The 23,137-nt window shown below is 45.5% G+C and overlaps 1 protein-coding gene across 3 annotated transcripts; it reads left to right on the forward strand.

Moving 5' to 3' along the window:
* Positions 1-2,648: 2,648 nt before the first annotated feature.
* LOC139376267 (GTP-binding protein REM 2-like) lies at positions 2,649-22,649 on the forward strand. 3 transcript variants are annotated; one of them, XM_071118620.1, is made up of 6 exons: positions 2,649-2,734; positions 4,404-4,719; positions 5,439-5,512; positions 15,909-16,086; positions 18,950-19,300; positions 20,529-22,649. In XM_071118620.1, exons 1-5 carry the CDS (start codon positions 2,723-2,725, stop codon positions 19,273-19,275), a joined length of 906 nt encoding a protein of 301 aa, XP_070974721.1. In that variant the 5' UTR covers positions 2,649-2,722; the 3' UTR covers positions 19,276-19,300; positions 20,529-22,649. The 3 variants fall into 3 exon arrangements, with proteins under 3 accessions (XP_070974721.1, XP_070974718.1, XP_070974719.1); XM_071118617.1 differs by lacking the exon at positions 2,649-2,734 and having other exon boundaries at positions 4,303-4,719; XM_071118618.1 differs by lacking the exon at positions 2,649-2,734 and having other exon boundaries at positions 4,303-4,719; positions 18,950-19,305; positions 20,529-20,574.
* The last annotated feature ends 488 nt before the right edge of the window (positions 22,650-23,137 follow it).

Genomic DNA, 23,137 nt, shown 5'->3' on the forward strand with positions numbered 1-23,137 from the left:
ACAGTCCCCCACCACTAGAGGGAAATGACCTGACCACCAACTTACTACCCTGAGACAAGGCTGAGTATAGTCCACAAATATCTCATCCACAGCACCAGCCAGAGGGGGTACAAAACCAGACAGGGAGATCACGTCTGTGACTCAACCCACTCAAGTGACGCACCCCTCCTAGGGACGGCATGCAAGAGCACTAGTAAGCCAGTGACTCAGCCCCCGTAATAGGGTCAGATGCAGAGAATCCCAGTGGAGAGAGGGAGGCCGGCCAGGCAGAGACAGCAAGGGCGGTTCGCCGCTCCAGCGCCTTGTGGTTCACCTTCCTACCCCGGGGACAGACTACACTCAATCATAGTACATACTGAAGAGATGAGTCTTCAGTAAAGACTTAAAGGTCGAAACCGAGTCTGTGTCTCTCACATGGATAGGCAGACCATTCCCCAAAAATGGAACTCTATAGGAGGAAGCCCTGCCTCCAGCTGTTTGCTTAGAAATTATAGGGACAATAAGCAGACCTACTTCTTGTGAGCGTAGCGTACGTGTAGGTATGTACAGCAGGACCAAATCAGAGAGATAGGAAGGAGCAAGTCCATGTAATGCTTTGTAGGTTAAGAGTAAAACCTTGAAATCAGCCATATCCTTAACAGGAAACTGTTGTAGAGAGGCTAGCACTGGGGTAATATGCTCAAATTGGTTGGTTCTAGTCAAGATTCTAGCAGCCATGTTTTACACTAAATGAAGTTTTTTTTGTGCTTTATTCGGGTAGCAAGAGAGTAGAGCATTGCAGTAGTCTAATCTAGAAGCGACAAAAGCATGGATTCACTTTTCTGCATCATTTTTGGACAAAGAGTTTTTGATTTTTGCAATGTTACGAAGATGGTAAAAAGCTGCCCTTGAAATATTCTTGATAATTTAGTCAAAACAGAGATCAAGGTCCAGAGTAATGCCAAGGTCCTTCACAGTTTTATTTGAGACATCTGTATAACCATCAAGATGAATTGTCAGATGCAACAGCAGATCTCTTTGTTTCTTGGGACCTGAACTAGCATCTCTGTTTTAAAAGTAAAACATCTGCATCCATCCACTTCTTCAATGTTCAATCACCAATCTGAATTGTGACCACCATCCAACAAACTCACCATGAGAAAAAATAGATTGGCGAGCTGGGATGAACAGAGAAAATTGCAGTCATTTCAGTTTAGTCTCAAATCTGTCCAATTTGTCACTTGACCCCTCTAACCTATTTCAGATGGAAACATGCTGTACGCTATTGATAATCTTTGCAGCCCATTAATATGGAGCAGGCAGAATTTTGTCCGGCTGAGCTTGCCGTTAATGAGTGCAGTTATCTCAGTGATCCGTCTACACTGATATTCTCTCACACACACGGCTCTCACTCTGATGGCTTGATGAGACTTAATTAAAGTCTGCAGATTAAAGCTCAGCTCCACAGGCCCATTGAGGAGTGCTAGCTCGTCTCCCAGTCCCCATTCAGTCCTTATTCAGTCCGCATCAGTCTTCCTCTAACCAGTGCATGCTACCTAAATGCCACTGAGGTTGGGGCCCAGACAGAGAGATAGACAGACACAGGAAATTGCTTTATCAGCAACGTGAGTATGTAACAATCAACCACAAGGAGCGACCAGGGATCTTGTTCATTATCCCCGGGGTGTAGTGAGTGTGTTGGAGGTGGTTCAGTGAAATGTTGTTCATGTGATAAGTAACAAAACCTCACCCGAGACCTATATACTGTATACCTGTGTTAGCTCCCAGAGAAAATGCCTGCAGGCTTTAACTTAGTGGGCTGATAGAGTCTTAAGGTGCATAGACAACCCGGTCTAATAACCAGCCAGATACAGGATCATCACAGATACAGGGTGAGTCATGGGAGTACAAACCACCATAAGGTTATAAGGTCACGGACAGACCATTTTAGTTTAGCCCCTGAATGACACAGTCATAAATACTATGGTCGTAAATTGATGCAGCTTCTAACATCCAACGGATGAGAACCAATAGGTTCATATGATTTCACAGTCACCATATCAGAGCAATTCACTACATTCAGATGTTGCTTGGAGCACGAAAACCCTATTCCATTTCCGTCACAAACATTCTTCAGAAAATTTTACTTTGCTTCCCTCTAGCGGCTCGAGCGATCAACGGCAGGCAGAATGTTCTGGGAGAGCGGTCAGGTTGTGCTTGCTTTTTTATGCATGAGTAACGCTGGCAGTGACAGCCAAGACTTTAGTCAAGGACGCGGCCCTGGTGCATATTTATTATAGTAAAATAGAGAAAGAGGAGAGAGAGAGAGAGCAACTCAGGTACACACTGGAGCGCATTCTTGGGCGTGGGACAAGAGGAGGGGATGAGGAGGGGGCGTGCTAAAGGTTTTTTTTTTTGTTGGTGCACGAGAAAAGCCGCTTATTCATAACACTCCCAGAAGCAGGTGTAGGGCAGGCCACCTAGACACATGCGTTGCATTGTTCTTAAATTAAAATCGACATATCGAGACCAAGGGGCTTCCGGAGGAATTAATTGCACCGGAAAATGGTTTCGCAATGTTAATTGACATTAGATGCGCTTCTTTTGTTCGCCCGCATCTACACTTCCCAGTTGTGACTGTCGAGACGCACTAGTTAGGTGCAATCGCAAATGACTTGACATAGATAGCGGTGGTCGCAGGTAAACACTTTCTTTCTGAAAAATAGAGGAAGAATTGAACACGATGACTGACCAGGTAAGGTGACATACCTTCTTTTAAAAAAAAAAATTCTAGCATCACCTCGCTGTTTACGTGTGCCAAACGTTTTCTTAAAGTTCAGTAGGCTATATTGAATTATTACACACAATTGCGGTGTAGGCTACACATCCTCTTTAGTGGAACGACTCAAGAAAAGAGCCTCGCAATAAGTAGGCTAGCATTCTAGAAGCACGCGGACACTTTTATGTTCACAACTCACTCTATCCCACCTCGTCTGTCGCCTTCAAAAGATGCGGACACTCAGTTGTGAAATGTACAGTATTTGTACAGTATTCAATTGAGTCTTTTTTCTTCTCTCTTTTAGAATAAATGAATCCTAATTAGTGTTATTATTATTATTATTATTATTATTATTATTATTATTATGCTGCAGTATAATTACTCTAAATGTGGAATTCCAACACTGCAATTGAAATGTGAACACCGCTGGGTGAAATAATAATAGTGGGCCTAATGTATTGCACTTTAATAAGGGAAACACCATAGTAGCCTAGAAGCAAGAGTACGCTAATTGACGTTTTACAGTGATGATATTTAATATAGAAATATAGCAACACAGCATTGCCTTTACTGTACTGTAATATGTTATTGCCTCGTTCTCTGTGTTTTTACTGTTTACCCTAGTTATCACCTGTCAGTCAGTCGGGGTGAAATTAACTGATGACATGCTCCCCTCACCCTTGTCACAGAATCTTCTGTGTCTTTCTTTATCCCTTCCCTGCGTCTCCTTGACCATGATTAATTAATTAGACCCTCTCAATTAGTCTAATTGGTTATGTGGCTGAGTCCAGCAGTATACACTCTCTCTCTCGCTCCCTCCCTGTGTGTCACTGAGAGGAGTGGAGCTTCTATAGCTCAGCCACAGGCACACCTGCTCATGGCTGGTTGCTGGCTCACAGCGTGAGGGCTCCACCTAGACTAATTGCTGTATTAATATTGATGGAGGTCATCTGACTGACCTGGTGCTCCATACACACAGAACGCTCGCCGCAATGCCTTTGTTTAAGGCGGACTGTTGGCAGTGTTATCCTAAGCGGCCCTTAGTGTTGTTGAAATCAGAGGACAGTGAAGTGTGTGTGTTTGCATATGCACACACAAAGGTTTACGTAGGCTTAGGTGTTTACTGTTTACGTACATAGAGCCCACACAGGATGCACAGTTTACTGTGTGTGTGTGTTACATGCAAGGATGGGAGGGAGGAGGGGTCATGGACATTCATGTTTTGACCTACTTTCTGCTAATGCATCCCAGAGTCCCATCAGTCACTAAGCTGTGCAGCAGGGTTTCCTAGCACTACACAGCTGATTCAAATAATTAAAGGTGGGTTGTTTGGATCAGCAGTGAAGTCATAGGGGATGGAGTTTGGGAAGTCCTGTCGTACAGTACCACCCCTTTTACCTAGTATATTAACTCTCTCTCTCTCTGTGGATCTCTCTCGGTCTCTTGCTTCACCTCTCTCCCTCTCACACACACACACACACACACACTCGCTCGCTCTTCCCATCCTTGTCTCCGTAGTAGAAGGCCTGCTGTATCAACTCTTTGTGTAACACTTCCTCTCCTGTGTTAACATGCTCTCAGCTCCATTCTCACGAGGGTCATGTCCATTGGGCTGTGTACTCACTACCATTCTCGTCTCTCTCAGTACAGTATGTTTCTCACCGCCGCTCCCCCTCTGAGAAGAGGAAGCACACCTCTACCAATCAAGCACCAGCTGAGGCGGGAGGAGGCTGTATCAGAGGACCATGACTGGATACCAGGGATTGACGAGCCGGCCACGCTGCCAATCAGTGACGCCCTTTGCCGGGATGAATCATTTAGTCAGGCGTCGGAGGGGTGTCATGGGAGTGCAATAAGGATCGTACTACTTGGGCAGAATGGGGTTGGGAAATCGGCACTCTCTCTGGCCCTGGCTGGACTGTCAGACAGCTCACTGTCTGTGGACTCTGAAACAGCCTGTGGTAAAGTTATTTTGTGTGTGTGTGTGTGTGTGTGTGTGTGTGTGTGTGTGTGTGTGTGTGTGTGTGTGTGTGTGTGTGTGTGTGTGTGTGTGTGTGTGTGTGTGTTGTGTGCACATGGTGTCTACTTTATGTCAATGACCTAATGTCAGCTGCCACAAAAGAGCAACACCAATCTGAGTCGTGATATTGAAAGTTACTTTCCCCATTTACTTTCTGAGTGCACTCAAGGCTGAGCGATAACGAGACCAGCCGCCATTCGCCAGCACTGTGTGTCATTGTGCCGTCTTGAAGGCCAGGGTAATAATAACACCAGTCTTGGGCCAAATACTCAATCAATCAATGCCCCAGGAAAGGGATGGGCACACTGCTCTGTAGGAGGTGCTGCCACAGATACGTCATGAAGAGGCAGTCCACACAGGATGTAGATCCTAGGCTGCTTGGAGATTCGACTTGTTTTCAAGTGTTTAGCTCTTTCTGTAACCTCAATGTTTTATGTGGGGCACCCTTGTGTATTCTACAATAACCTTGTCCCAGATCTGGGACAACTCGTCAGGCTGTCATTGTGTAATAATACCAGGTATGGGCCCAGGTTAACTGGACCGGTCCAAATGGGCTGAATGACTTCCCTGTACTGTGTATTCACCTCAAAGCATTTGAGCTTGTGTTTTGAGTGTCACTATGTTGACGTGTGTGTTTGTGACAAGCACGTCTGTTTCCAGGAGAAGGCTACGAGCGCACGGTGTCAGTTGACGATGAGCAGAGTTCAGTCATCATTTATGACAACTGGAAACAGGTGAGCTATTTATGGCACACGACACCGACATTCCATTCATGTGTAATATGTTGTGCCACCTCTCTATACTGTCTTGTCTTGGTCTGTCTCGTTCTCTCTGAATGCAATTCCCTCTGCCAGTATTCCTGTTCACACTGCTGCATTTGAAATGGAAATGTGTCAGGAAGCGTGCGTAGGGTTGCAGAATTCCGGGAACTTTAAATAAAAATCCTTGGGCTTCCAGAAATGCTGGTTGGAGGGAACCGGATTTCCAATTGATTCCCTCCTCATTCTGGAAATCATCCAGCCGGAATTTCGGGGAAACCAGGGAATTTGTTGAATGTTTAAAGAATTGTTCAACCCTACGTGTGTGTGGCCACCGCGAGGCAGTGGCAGACCGGTTTTTATATTATCCCTTTTTATAAAAATACAAACAATTAAATGGTAACTTACAAAAATTGAAATTGCTTTAATTTGCTGCAGATATTTGTAGGGCGGCCGTGCCAGTTCTTCTCTTCATTACATATTACAAACAGCATGAATGCGTACCATCCTCTCTATAGGCAGAATTTGAATGCGCTTTGAATGAGATGTTTTGTCGTATTCAGTGAATTATAATGAGGCTAGAGGAGCACAGCTGCTCTGAGGCTCATCTGTTGTGTGGTGTGTGTGTGTGTGTGTGTGTCACTGAGGATTTCATTATGATAAAGTACACTGTAATAGTTTAATATTAACCATGTGATGGCCTTCTGTGATGATGGTGCAGTCAGTGCAGTGCTATGTGTACAGCCACGTGACCTAGGGCTCGCTTCAATCCGTACCGTGGAAGTGCAGCGCTGTAGCACGATTGGAATTTTAAAGGTAATTTCGGATTGAGTAGCGTCTACCGTGAATGCAGTCTCTGCGAACCGCGGGAACGTTGCCTTTAAATTTCAATTGCGCTATAGCACTGAACTTCTGCGATACGGATTGAATCGAGCCCCGAGTTGTCTCTCTACCAAAAGTCCAGAGCCCTATGGTTTGAGGAGTTAGCGAAGTAACTTTCGTCAACTCGGGAGAGCAGGTCTAGCTCAGGGCTGACTACATTTATCCTGAATGAAGTTGTCTGAGTCGCGAGTTGAGCGCCAATAAAATCAGATTCCCTCCCTCTCGCAAAGATTGCGCCATCTTCCCCTTCCTTTGAGGAAGACGAGCGATTTACAGATTTTATTCATCAAATGCTTTTTACATAGGTAATTTTAACAACACTATAAAAACAATCACATTACACATTTAGTAAAGACCGAATGCATTTGAAACGTCGCGCACAGTAAAACTTTTGTATGACTTAATACAATTATTGTATCGATGGGAAGAAAGGGAGGTAAAGGTGCATTGATAAACACACAAGACGGCATGAACCTTTGACTGCAGTGGGCTAAATCAGGGTCACACAGAGTGATTGTTGGTAGTCTTATAAAATCTACTTTGAAACGAAAGTATACACCTCACTCACATGGTTATGGGCTTTAAAAAATAGAAACCTGTACCATGTCAGATCTAGAGTTGAAATATTACATTTTGAGTTTGCATCTCAATATGACACGTTGTATGTTTGACATAGAAACACTAGATTTGATTAACTATGCAATTATGAAAAATATTCATAACATTCCACCCATGAGGCCACTAGATGGCGCTTTTGGTCATTGACTGCAGGAAAGGGGTCTACCAATAAGTAATAAAATAAAGAAGGCCCTTAAAGTCTGTTTCACACACTAGCCTGATGAATATGCAAGATCAATTTTCTTTCATTTCGATTTTGGCACAAATTCAAATGTGGCACTGACTCGCCCATGGATTGAAGGTTCAGCATTGTCTCAATGAAGAGTTTGGCGTTCAACTAGCCACGTGCGACATGCACGCGCAGCTACAAGCGATCGGTGGATGAGCAATATCCACCATTGTAATATGGATGAAGCCTTAGCTGGAATGTGAAGCTAACTGAAGCTGGCTACCTTTTACAAAAACCCTCAGTAGATCTAGCTTGCATTGTAGGATACCTCTCAGGAGTCCTCCTTGGTTTACCGAGTCTGAATTATTTAAACCTAGCTCAGGGGAACTCCATTTAAAGGCCTTTCACTTCTTTAACTGTCTGATCTCCCTTTCTCCGGTACCTCTCTCTTTCTCCTCACTATCTCTTCCCAAGTTGACCTCATTTCCTACAGCTGTGTCATCATCTCAACATCCATCTCCCCCCCCCTCTCTTTCGTGTTCTCCCTGTCATACTCAGAACTGACCCCTTTTTTTTTTTTTTTTAAGTTAACTCTCTCTGAAAGTCAATTACATTTGTTATTCTCTGCGTGCTAATGCAAGCGCTGGTATTAAGCCATGGCAACATAAGCAGGCCAGCGGGATTTGGAGCCGCTCCAGCCCAGCAGCGGCAGAGAGCGAGAGGGGACTGGACCAGCTCCCTCTCCCCCAACACGCGCACACACACACACGCGCACTGTCACTCAAACACGCCCACCCACACCCTCCTTTCACTGCTAATGCTTGCGCCACGACACGCTGCCCATCAAATGACCCTTGACACTGACAGGAGCAGCAGAGTAGAGCAGTGTGTATGTGTGTGCAATGACCCCCGGAGGATTTTGGCTAGCTCCCGAGTCCCTAGCTAGTCCCCTATTCCATGGGTGCCCCACCCTCCTCAGGTTACCATGGTGACCAGTGGACTGAACAAATCCCGCCCCCCCCCCATGGGTCAAATCATGTAGAAGCATTGGGCTACAAAGCTTCTTGCTCCCCGGGGGGAAAGCACTGGTTTTATTCTAGCTTCATGTACAGTACCTCTTCATAACCCCGCTAATTATAGTTGGGTGTTTTTATCGGATTAAAAAAAAGAATCAACAAATAGATAACTGCTGTGTATGGTTCCTTGATTCCCAGCTGATTCACACCAGCTGCTACTCAAGTTGAAGCTTCCATGTTAAAGCAACCGAGTCTCACACTAGGCAGCCCTCACAGCCATCCAGCCACATCACCATAGAAGATTTCACTGAGTACACACACACACACACACACACAGCGGCTCTCCAAGTTTCTCTTCAGCTAGCCATGGGACTTGGAGTGCTCTTGACGTCAGGCAGAGAATGGCTTAAATAAGTCATCCAGCTTCCTAAAATAGCCAGTGCATGCTTGGCTGTGACCTGACAGGCCGAGGATTTCCTCTGTACATGTTACATTGACTGTACCATGGGTTGTTCTCTGTGTACACCACAGCCAATCAGCATCTATCATGGTCAATGGGAGGAGCCAAGGTGTTTTGATGGCTGTGGGTTGACTCTCTAGTGCTTCCTCTCTCTAATAACAGGCTAGTTTCACCTGTATTCACCACCAGGATTTCTCAATGCTGGAGGTCTGAGCCAGCTGTGAGTGACTGGATCTCAGCGTGGAGCCATTAATTACTACACAAGTCAGCCTCTCAAAATACACTGTCTGTCTGCTGGAGGTGTCCATAATTATTTAATAACTATTAAATAGTTATACTAGAAAATCCTGGATGGAGTCTGAGGTCAGTTGTAGTAAGCCAGTATATACGCTACATTACCAAAAGTATGTGGACACCTGGAAGTTGAACATTTATGTTGCTGCGGGGACTTGCTTGTTGCTGATGCTCGTGCAAGCATTAGTGAGGTCGGGCGCTGATGTTGGGACGATTAGGCCTGGCTCGCAGTCGGCATTCCAATTCATCCCAAAGGTGTTTGGATAGGGTTGAGGTCAGAGCTCTGTGCAGGCCAGTCAAGTTCTTCCACACCGATCTCGACAAACCATTTCTGTTTGGACCTCGCTTTGTGCACGGGGGCATTGTCATGCTGAAACAGGAAAGGAAGTTGGAAGCACAGAATCGTCAACAATGTCGTTGTATGCTATAGTGTTAAGATTTCCCTTCATTGGAACTAAGGGGCCTAGCCCGAACCATGAAAACATCCCCAGACCATTATTCCTCTTCCACCAAACTTTACAGTTGGCATTATACATTGGGTCAGGTAGCATTCTACTGGCATCCTCCAAAACCAGATGGTGAAGCGTGATTTATCACTCCAGAGAACGCATTTCCACTGCTCCAGAGTCCAATGGTGGCGAGCTTTACACCACTCCAGCCGATGCTTCGCATTGTGCATGGTGATCTTAGGCTTGTGTGCGGCTGCTTGGCCATGGAAACCCATTTCATGAAGCTCCTGCCAAACATTTATTGTGCTGACGTTGCTTCCAGTGACAGTTTGGAGCTCGATAGTGAGTGTTGCAACCAAGGACATAAAATGTGTATAGGGTTCAGCACTCGGCGGTCCCATCCCATTCTGTGAGCTTGTGTGGCCTACCTCTTCACGGCTGAGACGTTGTTGCTCCTAGACGTTTCCACTTCACAATCGCAGCACTTACAGTTGACTGAGACGTCTCTAGCAGGGCAGAAATATGACACACCGACTTGTTTGAAAGGTGGCATCCAATGACGGTGCCACCTTGAAAGTCACTGAGCTCTTCAGTAAGGCCAATGTTTGTCTATGGAGATTGCATGGCTTTGTGCTCGATTTTATACGTCTGTCAGCAATTGGTGTGGCTGAAATAGCCAAATCCACTCATTTGAAGGGGATGTCCAGATACTTTTGTATATATACTGTATTAGCCATTTTCTACGGAGACAAGGATGTGTGTGGTTTTTAGATGGTGTGTTTATTTGTGAAGGATTGTTTTGGTGTGTAAAATAGTATTTTCTAGTAAGAATTTTGGGATGTTTTGTGTCTATATAAAGAGGTCAGTGTACAGGTATTTGTGTGGAGATAGTTGTCTTTACAGTGATGTGTATATTTTTTAGACTGCACTGTTGTGTATTTATGTTGACCGGTCATTCTGTTGTTCTTTGTGTGTAGACTGGTTGTTGTGGCTGGTCATTCTGCATTTGTTTGTGTAGAGAAGTCAGTCTGCATCGTTGTGTATATTTATCAGTCTCTTGTTGTGCGTATTTGTGTAGTGAAAGATCAGTCTATCGTTGTGTATTTGTGAAGGGAGGTGGCAGTTCTGCAGTGTTGTGTAACGCGGTCAGTTTGTGGCGTTGTATATTTGTGTATGCAGAGCAGTCTTATGTGTGTCTGTATAGTGCGGTCAGTATCTATTGTTGTGTGTCTATTCTACGTGTGTGTGTGTGTGTGGTGTGTACGGCCGGAGCTAGCCTCTATAATGTCAGCCCGGAGGGGTGTGGTGCCTCGATGCAGCCCCAAGAAACCAACCCAGCACTCAGCTCCACTAAAGAGTTACATCCAATTATCAGATTTTGACTCCTCAACCAGAGGAAGGTCTCTGGGCCAATCTATCTCTGCTCCTCTCTCTTTCTCTCTCTCCCGCTCCATTCATCTTTCTCTTGACCTATTTTATTCTGGCGATCTGGACCCTGGACTGATTATTTTTTTCCTCTTATTTAAAGAACGACGGAACTTTCTAATTTGGCCTCGTTTCCAAGCTTAGTCATTAACAAATGCTAGCGGCCATAACTGAAGCCAGGAGGAGGAGGCGACGTGAGCGGGTTTACTCCGCCAAAAATCCTGTTGAGCAGATCATGAATTATTAAGCAAGTGAGGAGTTTTTTTGTCTGGGCGGCAATGAGCGGCTTACGTCAGGCTTATTTGATCTAATAGAGTTTTCATAATGCTGAGGTTGTTATCCCGGCAACCTTGAGGGAAAAAACACTGAGAGTTGCCCCTGTTGAAGTTCGAGAAGGTCTATCCATATTCATGAGGCTAGCATAGCATCTCACTCTCCGTTGAATACAGGCGGTTGATGTCAACACCCCCCCTCGTCAAATATTCAAAAAAGTATTCAAATAATTAGATGTGTCAACCAATCCAAAGAGAGGAATAGGCGGGAGCTTGAGAAGCATCTAGTCATTATATCCAGTGTCACTGCTGAAGCCAAACGAGTTGTCTTACGGGTGTTGTTTGATGTGGGTGTTTCTTGGGTGTGTCGTTGCCATTTAAATCACAAACAAGGACAGTAGTGAGTACAGTGAGCTAAGGTAATCCAAGATGGCTTTGTTATGGAGAGAAGAACGTTTTGAAGTTGAGGACCTTTCCCCTCCTTACTATCTCGCCATCTCAAGATGGTCAGCCACATTTGAATCATTTCGCGGACGCTCTTATCCTGAGCGATTTACAGGGGCAATTAGGATTAAGTGCCGCATCGACAGTATTTTGACCTAGTCGGCTCAGTGATTGAAGCCTTCGGTTACTGGCCCAACGCTCTTAACCGCTCATCTACCTGCCGCCCTAATTCAGTTCTATGTGTAGGCTAAGGCCTGCGCTGACTTGGTGTTTAGCCAAGCTGACGGCAGCTAGCTAGCATAGCTTGATGATAGCTGCAGGGTCAAAAGCTTCAAGTTCCTAAGCGTGCACATCACTGAGGACCTGAAATGGTCTCGCCACACTGACATTGTGGTGAAGAAGGTGCAACAGCGCCTCTACAACCTCAGGCGACTAAATAAGTTGGTCCCCTAAGACCCTCTGCAGACGCACCAATGAGAGCATTCTGTTGGGCTTGCATCACCGCCTGCTATGGCAACCGCTCCCACCCTCAACTGCCTGGCTCTCCAGAGTGTGGTGCAGACAGCCCAATGCCTCACCGGGCCCACGCTGCCTTCCCCCGCAGGACATCTACGACAGCACCCGGTTTCAAAAAGGCCATGAAGATCATCAATGACCTCCGTCACCCGAGCCACGGACTGTTCACTCGGCTACCATCTGACAGACCGAGACCGTACAGATGCATCAAAGCCAAGACAGAGAGACTAAAAAAACAGCTTCTATTACCAGACCATCAGACTGTTGAACTGCCATCATTAGCCGTCTACCAAGTGATGCACACTCACTCACACAAACTGCACACACAAGCTTTCACACATACCTCATACTCATGAACACACGCAGGTGCGCGCGCGCACACACACACACACACACACTCAGCCAATGCTGCTGTCCCATGCTATAGAGACATTGAACCACTGGTCACTTCCCGTTTCACATGGCTTATTCTAATATTTCTACCACTGTACATTGTATTTTTGTTACACTGTTTATACACGCAGCATATGTAAACTCAGCAAAAAAAAAAAGAAACAGCCATTTTTCAGGACCCTGTCTTTTCAAAGAGAATTCGTAAAAATCCAAGTAACTTCACAGATCTTCATTGTAAAAGGTTTAAACACTATTTCCCATGCTTGTTTAATGAACCGTAAACAATTAATGAACATGCACCTGTGGAACGGTCGTTAAGACACTAACAGCTTACAGACGGTAGGCAATTAAGGTCACAGTTATGAAAACGTAGGACCTAAAGAGGCCTTACTACTGACTCTGAAAAACACCAAAAGAAATATGCCCAGGGTACCTGCTCATCTGCGTGAACGTGCCTTATGCCTGCTGCTGGAAGGCATGAGGACTGCAGATGTGGCCAGGGCAATAAATTGCAATGTCCGTACTGTGAGACGCCTAAGACAGCGCTACAGGGAGACCGGACGGACAGCTGATTGTCCTCAAAGTGGCAGACCACATGTAACAACACCTGCACAGGATCAGTACAGCCGAACATCACACCTGCGGGACAGGTACAGGATGGCAACAACTGCCCGAGTTACACCAGGAAAGCACAATCCCTCCATCGGTGCTCAGGCTGTCTGCAATAGGCTGAGAGAGGCTGGACTGAGGGCTTGTAGGCCTGTTGTAAGGCAGGTCCTCCTCAGACATCACCGGCAACAACGTCGCCTATGGGCACAAACCCATCGTTGTTGGACCAGCGAAGAGCAAAAAGTGCTCTTCACTGACGAGTCGCGGTTTTGTCTCACCAGGGTTGATGGTCGGATTCGCGTTTGTCGTCGAAGGAATGAGCGTTACACCGAGGCCTGTACTCTGGAGCGGGATCGATTTGGAGATGGGGGGGGTGCATCATGGTCTGGTGCGGTGTGTCACAGCATCATCAAATTGAGCTTGTCATTACAGGCAATTGCAACGCTGTGTGTTACAGGGAAGACATCCTCCTCCCTCATGTGGTACCTTTCCTGCAGGCTCATCCTGACATGACCCTCCAGCCTGACAATGCCACCAGCCATACTGCTCGTTCTGTGCGTGATTTCCTTCAAGACAGGAATGTCAGTGTTCTGCCATGGCCAGCGAAGAGCCTGGATCTCAATCCCATTGAGAACGTCTGGGACCTGTTGGATCGAAGGGTGAGGGCTAGGGCCATTTCCCCCAGAAATGTTGGGGAACTTGCAGGTGCCTTGGTGGAGGAGTGGGATAAAATCTCACAGCAAGAACTGGGGAAATATGGTGCAGTCGATGAGGAGGAGATGCACTGCAGTACTTATTGCAGCTGGTGGCCAGACTGTTACTTTTGATTTTGACCCCCCCCCCCCCCCCCACACACACACACACACACACACACATTATTACATTTCTGTTAGTCACATGTCTGTGGAACTTGTTCAGTTTGTCTCAGTTGAATCTTGTTATGTTCATACAAATATTTCTGCATGTCAAGTTTGCTGAAAATAAACGCAGTTGACAGTGAGAGGATGTTTTTTTATAGGAGTTTATAGGAGTTTATTTATATACTGGATTCTTGACATAGCTCTCTCCTAATATAACTACTGCCGTACATACCATTGTTAGTTTATCTTGTGTAAATCCCCCTGGTGTACATATGTATAGATTGCATCTTGATACTGCTGCTTTATGGATCTGTTCATTGGATTCGTTCCTGCCATTCTTGATTTCTTGGCTTTTTTTTTTCTTTGTAATTTTCTTTACATTTGAATTGTTTGACATTTGACTGCGTTGTTAGGAGCACGTAACAACCATTTCGCTGTACCACTTTAACACCTGCTAAACTGTGTACGGGGCCAATACACTTTGATTTGTAAAGACATGTTACCGTGGAAACGGTATCAACTGCCTGTTGAATGCCCGGTCTTGAGTCAGCGCAGCTGTCCAGCAACACAATATGCTAGAACTGGCTAGTTTGGTCTCGAGACTTGACTTCATGACCAAAACTATCCTATATACACTTTATTTACACTACAATAAATGTTTCTGACTCATCCATGCCACATAGACCATTTTCAAATGGAGAAGTTGGTTTTCAGGGGTATTTCCTCTTTTAATCCCAGTCCCTGTTTGTGTTCCAGGAAAGGGTGGGGGTTGTGTGTTTTTAGATGTTATGAGGTGAGATTTCTGAACTGATTTCCAAGTTCACGCTGTAAGCTGCTTTACTTTGAGCTCTGATAACGAATCTGGTTTCTCGTAAAGAAGTGGCTTTAGGGCAAATAGATTTATAGTGCTACAGAGTTTAACACAGGACACAGGAGGAGAATACATGCGATGACACTGTCTGGGAGGCATTATAAAGGGATTATATTATACATGTCAGGTTGCTGTTGATGGCTTTTACTCAGGAGTTGAATCAAATATGGTGACGTATGCTAAGTGACAAGATAACTGACTCTCACAAGCTCGCCTAATGTTTTGTGTGTGTGTGTGGGGGGGGGGGGGGGGGGGGGGGCTGCATGCCCTGACAGATGGCATGGGCCACAGCAGTGAAATAGAACAGAGAGGAGCTGACTGACTAAAGGAGGACAAACGCAGTGTTGAGTTAGCAAGCATCCCTCTGATGGAAAGCCCTTTTACGTTGTCACAGTTACCCTGGAGAGCTCTCCGTCATGACGCCGCCAATCGATCTGCGACGTGGCCGTGTTTCTCTTCACTGCTAACAAAGATTAGTGTGTGTGTGTCTCTCCCTCCACAAAGCCTGGTAGTTTTGCTCCCCCTCCCCCTTCTCGTCCCCCCGCGCCCAGCCCAGAAGGTGACAGGTGGCCAGGCTCACTTCCGCTCCGCTAGCTCTCCTCTCCTCCAGAGAGAGATGGAGTGGGTTCCGGAGACCATGGATTTCCTGCTGTGGGGGTGCAATCCTCTGGCTTGTGGGAGCTGTGAATTTTTCAGGCGGAGACTCTCTCCAGAGGGCTGAAATTCATCTTCAGGGTCGTGTGGATGTAGGGCACACAGACAGAAACAGACACAGGCAGACATGGCTGGCTATGGTGGGTTAGGAGGGGGGGGGCAGCTCTTCTCCTGTGTGCCTGAATGAATCTGAGAGGCCTGTCCTTATAAAGGCCACGACTAGAGGGAGGGAGACATTAATGGAAGCCCAGTTAAACAGTGTTTCACTGCGAAAAGGGTCAGAAGCCAGTTCACAAGGGCACCATGTGTTTTGGATTTGGGACAAAGCCCCTGTCAGTCCACTCAGCAGAGTACGTAAACACAAAAATGCACATCCGACAGTGACGAAGTGTGTATCATTGTCATTTAATGTCTCTCTCTCTGTGTTTTGGTGTTTGTAGGACCTGTCCACGCTGCAGTGTGAGGTGGTTGTCCTGGTGTTCTCTGTGACAGACAGGAGAAGTTTCCACCGCACCGCCCAGCTTCGCCTCATCCTCAGGGAGTCGCTGCCCCACACTCCCATCATCCTCGTGGGCAACAAGAGTGACCTCGTCCGTTCTCGGGAGATCAGCACAGAGGGTAGGGAGAACGCCCTCGTTATACTGTAAAAACACACTCCATTATCACCTTGAGTGCTCCAGAGTGTTTTATAATGTACCTCCTATCAATCTACTGGTCTCTCCTTTCCACTTTGAACCACCATTCTCATGTGATCGCGTACAGTGCATAGAGATAATGCAGTATTGCATAAAAATGAATGCAGTACATACTTAGTCGATGCAATGACCCCCCCCCCCCCTTTCCCAACCATTTTCATGTTTAAACCGGCAGAGCCTCATAACATTCAGCACAGCATGGCTCCCTCCCCTTTCCTTTGAATATTGGTCTCTGCTTTCTACCCTTGTCCTCGGTCTGTCTTTCGTCATGGCCCACCTAATCTGTGCCTGTGTGTTATGCCATTTGTCACCTATAACTGTATTTCCATTTGAGAGCCAGAGAGACAGTTTATCTGTGATCACCAAAAATCAATTCCTGGCTGCTGTGAGGAGCAATATGGGAAGAGAAATGTTTCCCATTGCAACCTCCTTATGGGAGAAAAATGGACCCATGTAATTGTTACCGAATGAAACCATAAGCACCAGTTTGGCGCGGTGATTCACTGCGAAATGGCTTCCAGTGGATTGAAAAGCACACATTCTCTAAGGCCAGGGAATTATGTTGGCTACCTTTTTTTTAAATTTTTTTAATTTCTGTGGATCATTGTTCCATTCTGACACAAAGCTGATTCTGGAACCACATTAATCTAGTCTAGTGGAAATGCCTTTGTCTATATCTCTGTAACCTCGTCCGTAATTACAACTCAAAACTCATAGTCACATAGCCTACAGTAAGCCACAGAAAATAGGACACCAACCCCCAGTTGTTGTTTTCCTTCTATTATTATCCCATCATACCTGTTCACAATTAAAGCAGTGACCTCAACCTACTTTTATAAACTGGGTGGTTCAAGCCCACTGATTGGCCCACAGCCATGGTATATCGGACTGTATACAACGGGTATGACAAAACATTTTTATTTTTACTGCTCTAATTACGTTGGTAACCAGTATTTATAAACGCAATAAGACACCTCGGGGGTTTGTGCGATATGGCCAGTATGCCACGGCTAAGGGCTGTGTCCAGGCGTTGCGTTGTGCGTCGGAACAGTCCTTAGCCGTGGTTTTATTGGCCTTATCGCACACCCCCCTCGGGGCCTTATTGCTTAAGTATACGTGTTTATGGACACGTAGCTCTCCCTCCTATCTCATCCCCTGCAGGGTTACTTCAGCTGTGTGCCTCGCCTCCTGTTCTGTGTTGTTTTTGGAGGCTTCCCCCACTTTATTTGGATGATCTCTCTAGCGCACAGGGCTATCACTATCTTAACGTGTGTGTGCTTTTCATGTGTACCTCTGCCAGCACACACGGGCACCCACGCACGCACACACAGACTCGCACTTAAAAGTACCAGCTGGCAACCACATTCTCACACCTCTCCCTACTCTCTGTGTGGTGTGGGTGACACTGCTTGTGCCGTGTGGAAAGCTGTGATAAGGGGGATGAACCGAGAGGAGAGATGCCTGGGATGGCCATGCTACAAAGGCTGGTGCAGGAGTATGTGAATAAAAGTGATTGAGTGGGGATGGTTTTGTGTGTTGTGTGTGTGTGAGACCTATTGTTCTGGGTGAAATCTTTTTTTTTATGTTAGTATAGGTTGTCTAGCCCACCATAAGACACGGAAGGGTGTGTGTGTGTCTGTGTTGTGTATGAACTCATGCTCAGTCATGGGTTCGGCATGCAGTCAGCGAGATAAAGAGAGAGGGGGGGAAAAGGAGAGAGGAGGGTTGTTCTTAGGATACTGCTCCTTACCCATGTGCTCAGCATGTTCCCCATCTGAGAGAACTGCAATAATGATGTGGTCATTGAGATGCAAATGCTACATCTCTTACCTCTGCATTCTGAGCCCTGATTCCCTGACTGATATTTAAGCCCGAGTAAGGAAGTGAACTTGCCTGGCTGGTGGACAACTCAACATTCATATTGTGCTTGAGATTGGTGTAGGTCCTAAAATGAATTGATGGAATTAGTGACATTTCTTTCTCTCTCCTCTCACAGTTACATTATATTTTTCATTCATCTTCTCAGCGAGGGTGAAGCTGTACCGTCTTTGTTTACACAATGTTGTTGCTTTGATATCTGCCCGAGCTGCTCTTTGCATGTCGTCGCTGACTGATGACAACCTCGTCTCCAAAACAGAACATTTTCAGGAAATTTAATAAAATTACCATATTTTTTTTTCCATTAACAAATAAATACATGTTATTGGTCCTCAAGTCAATAAATGTCAGACCAAAAAAAGAAAATTGGCTAAAAAAAATGGAGTTGCGACGTTTTCATCGTACAGCGACTGTGTGCTGTTTAGTCTGTCCCTGCACTCAAAGGAGGGAAAGAATACAATCTTTCCCTCTCTCTCCTCCCCTCCTTCCTCTCTCCTCTCCTCCCTGCACCTCTCTCCCCCTCTCTCGCTCACCTTACCTTGTCGCATCCCTGCTCTCGGAGTCTGCTGTTGGAGTGCTGTGAGGGACACAGAAGCCCTGCTGAGTCATAGAGAACAGTGGCCAACCCTCACATCTCCACGTCAGCCAGCCACTGCCACCGCCACACTATGTTCTCATGTTGCTCTCATCTCATTGTGGCTCATCCCTGCCTCAGCTCAGCTCCATTCAATTCAATGTTATTTTCATTTCACTCTTATCAGGTTGAGACGCCAGTCAATCAGTTATATGTAGTAGATAGTAGGATAAGCCCAGCTGATCTGATCAGATTTGATCCTTTCCACTAAACGTGGCTTATCATGGTATCTCTATTCTCTACATCCCCACCCCTCTATCTCTCCCTGTTCCAGAGGCCCACTCCAGTGCCATGATGTATGAATGCCAGTATCTGGAGCTGTCTGCCTCCCTGGACCACGGCACCACCGAGCTGCTGGAGGGAGCGGTGAGGGCTGCCAGGGGTGACTGCGTGGGGCCGGGCTGGACGGAGGGGGACCCTGGGGCGGGGCGCAGGGAAAGCCTGACCAGCAAGGCCAAGCGCTTCCTGGCTGGCCTGGTGCCGCGGTCTTACGGCCGAGGAGACCGGGACAGGGGTCAGTACAGGGAGATGAGCAGACACCGGGGCAGCAAGATCCTCCGACAGAAATCGCGCTCCTGCCATGATCTCAGTGCAATGTGACACATCAGACAGACCGAGAGAGGAGGTGAGGTGTGTGAAAAGGGGAGGGGAAAAAATTGAGGAAAACAGAGGATTGGAGATGAGTTATGGAGGGAAAAACTGGAACGGGGGATGGTGAGAAGTGTAGCAATGGAGAGGGAGGGGCCGTTAGAAATGAAGCTGTACCTTAGGGAACGAGAGTGCGAGAGGTGAAGTCATTAGAATAGCAGGATGAGATGAATACTAGTCGACTCATTATGCAATGTAGAGGGGGGGAAAAACAGTCACATTGGAGAAAGAATCAAGTAAGAAAAAGGGGATTGGAAAATGATTGTGCAAGATGGAAAATAATGTGTCAAATAAACACACAAACACACACACACACACACACACACACACACACACACGAGGCACGCACTGTCTAAATACGTAGAGACTGATAGAGATCTAACGTAGACCTAGGGCTGTATTCAATCTGGATCGCCGGAACGTTCCAGATTGCGCGCTAGAAAATGTATCGGTCGTTTCCAATTAAGCCGACATATGCAGCGTTGACCGTGAATACGCGATACGGATTGAATAGAGACCCTTATATAGTCCCTGTTTTAAAAGCATGCTGTTACACTGTGAATAGAGTTGCAGAGAGAAGACTTGCCCCCGTAGGCTCATATTATTATTATTATTATTATTATTATTATTATTATTATTATTATTATTATTATTATTATTATAATAATGTCTTGTATTCCCTTATTGGCTGGTAGCTACGGTATACAACCCCCCTCCCCTGTGATCGCCAATGCAACGCCCTTTATAAAAGCCGTGCACTTTTTTATACTGTGGGTTTTCACGTCGATTTTCATGTCGCTGCATAATCCCTTTAAATCAGGTATAGATGTGGGATGTATTTTCTTTTTCTACCGCGACCCCACAGAGACGAGAACTTGGTTGGAGCGGGTCATATTACAGTAGCTATTCTGAAAGTAAATGTAGACTCAGGTCTTGCAGTTATATGAAATCTGGCCACGTACTCACCTTTACACTGACTCCATGGTAAACATCCCTGCACTCAGTTATGATCCTATAATAGGGCCTGGAGTTTTTCCTCGCCCGGAAAAACTCCAGGCCCTACCTATATATATGCAGCTACTGCAGAGCCTAGCGATAAGTAAATGAAAATGAAAAGAAGCAATAGTTGTAACTAGGGCCCAGAGTTTTTCCTGTTCACATGACTTGAAGACCTAATCAGGGAAAACTCTGGTCCCTATGTGTAGACACAGACTGGCAGAACCCACTCAACTAACTACTGGCTGAGTCAGAGCACGTTGGGTTGCTACAGGAAGATCGACGAAGATGAGGGTTGAGGAGATGACAAGAGAGACTCAACTACCTGTGGCTGTTTCATGTTAGATTGTTTTTTGTGTTTTTTTTTTTTTTACCTGCTGAAATTGTATACACACACTACATACATACATATAGGACATTTGCATATACGGATAACTACCAAAATAAAGGAAACACCAAGATAATAGTGTCTTAATAGGGCATTGGGCCACCACGAGCCGCCAGAACAGTGTAAATGCGCCTTGACATAGACTCTACAAGTGTCTGGAACTCTACTGGAGGGATGTGACACCCTTCTTCTACGAGAAATTCCATAATTTGGTGTTTTGTTGATGGTGGTGGAAAATGCTGTATCACTGAGCTCTTGTAGCCATGGGAGCCAAAATAATGGTCATGTATAAAATTTAGAATTTTTATACTAGCCCAATGTTGTAGTCGAGTCACTAAACCTCGGGAGGTCGAGTCTCGAGTCCCTATGGCTGAATTCGAGTCCAAGTCACCAATGGTCGAGTTACGTCCAATTTATAATAGGTCTTATTATGCAATTGTTTCTGGTCACCACCAGATGGCAGTATATTGTCACTCCCTCATGTGGAAACCCAACTAATTTACTATTCATCACTACCTCACAAGTTCTACTCAATACCTGTGTTTCACTACTTATTTACTATATAAATGAATGGTAAGTCAGGCTCTCAACTACTTGTTTGTTATCGACCCACTGACATTTGTGTAGTTTTTATTTATTTGTTGCAGAGTGAAAACTAAAGGGAGACTGGCTTTGGGATGCAGGGGGGAAATTGAGAGGGTAGAGCAAGATGACAAATTCAAAGACGGCCTACTTTTCTATAGTCTAGGAGAGAGACAAATAGCTAGACTGTTGTTTTACTGTTAAACTCAATACTATTGTTTTCAATTTGGTAAAGCAGACAAAGCTAAATAGTAGGCTGGTGGTTACAGGGCAGCAAGAGACACTTGCGCGATGTGTAGCCTATGATCGGAGCTGGAGTGGATCCTGACTGCCCACAAACATCGCTTGCTCCCCCGCAGCTCACAAGCTGCTAGAGAGCAGAGTCCTCGCTGCTCTGCACACCTAGTGCCACTTATATTCTGCATCTCATAGTAGCCTATCCAGTCCAAGTGCAACGTTACAAGAAGGCGAGTCCGAGTCAACAATGGCATCCTGGTCTCAGATCATTTTGTATTATTCTATATGTAAATCCGAGACTCCCCATTTAGTGTGATATGTTACGTTTCGTATGGTATGTATTCATTTTTGGATGCCCATCCAATTCATATGATATGTTATGAATTCCAATTTGTTGTGGCTAATGTTAGGTTAAAGGGTTAAGGTTATGGGAAGGGTTAGTTAACATGCAAAGTAGCAAGTAGTTAAATTTGCTAAAATGCTAAAGTTGTCCATGATGAGATTCGAACACGCAATCTTTGAATTTCCAGACTTTTGCATTATGCACCCACCCATCCACCCCGACCAATCACCATCCTTTCATTTTTGCCTTAAGTAACCTTCTGTCTTATGTAACCATACCTAACACATCATACTAATTTGAGTGTCTCAAATTTACATTTACTTTGTTACGTCTAGTCTTTGAGACCAGGCTGCCAATGGTCGAGAAGTTGAGTCCAAGTCCGAGTCACCAGTGGTCGAGTCCAAGTTGAGTCACAAGTCGTGAAAACGGAGTACTACAACACTGACCCTAAGCATTATGTTGGATATTAATTGCATAATTAACTCAGGAACCACACCTGTGTGGAAGCACCTGATTTCAATATACTTTGTATCCCTCATTTGCGTAAGTGTTTCCTTTATCTTGGCATTTACCTGTACATGAACTACCATAGAACAGAACATTACTGTGGGGGCTGGCCACACAGGCAAACACAACCATAAGCGTTCTGGAAACGTTGCTTGGATGTCTTGTCCGCGTGTGGCAACTACATTGACATACATTAGCTACACATGCTCACTCATTTGTCACTGTCTATTATTACACACTTGTCTTTCGAAAGATAATAAATTCATTTTGTTTGACGTCCCTGATGAGTGTTATATGTTCTTGTCTCATTTGTTTCACACACTAGTGTTAAACTAACACAGGGATGGGCAACTTTGATTGGGGTGGGGGCCACAACAAATATGAACTCCTCTTGCGGGGCCACAGTGGCTCTACTTAACTCTCTTACTGTAACTAAATGCATTATACCAGTAGCCAGATATAGTATTTTGGGGGCCCTAAGCGGGATTTGGTTGGTTCCCCCCTATACCTCGCTGGCAAAACATTTTACTGGCCCCCGTCTTGAAGGCGGAGAATGAATGTCTACACATTTGCCATGGGGCTTTGAGAAAATGTTGCGTCTTTAAAGCAATTTTTTTTGTATTCTACACATTTTTCCATATGGTGGAGATTATTTTTTCTCTCAATTTTATACCAAATAACATGCAATTCTACTAAATCTGCCATGGGGCAGAGAGAAGTATTAACATTTTACAGCAAATTGTCTGCAATTTTATCAATTT

This window comes from Oncorhynchus clarkii, chromosome 20 (genome assembly GCF_045791955.1).
Source record: "Oncorhynchus clarkii lewisi isolate Uvic-CL-2024 chromosome 20, UVic_Ocla_1.0, whole genome shotgun sequence".
NCBI lineage: Eukaryota > Metazoa > Chordata > Actinopteri > Salmoniformes > Salmonidae > Oncorhynchus > Oncorhynchus clarkii.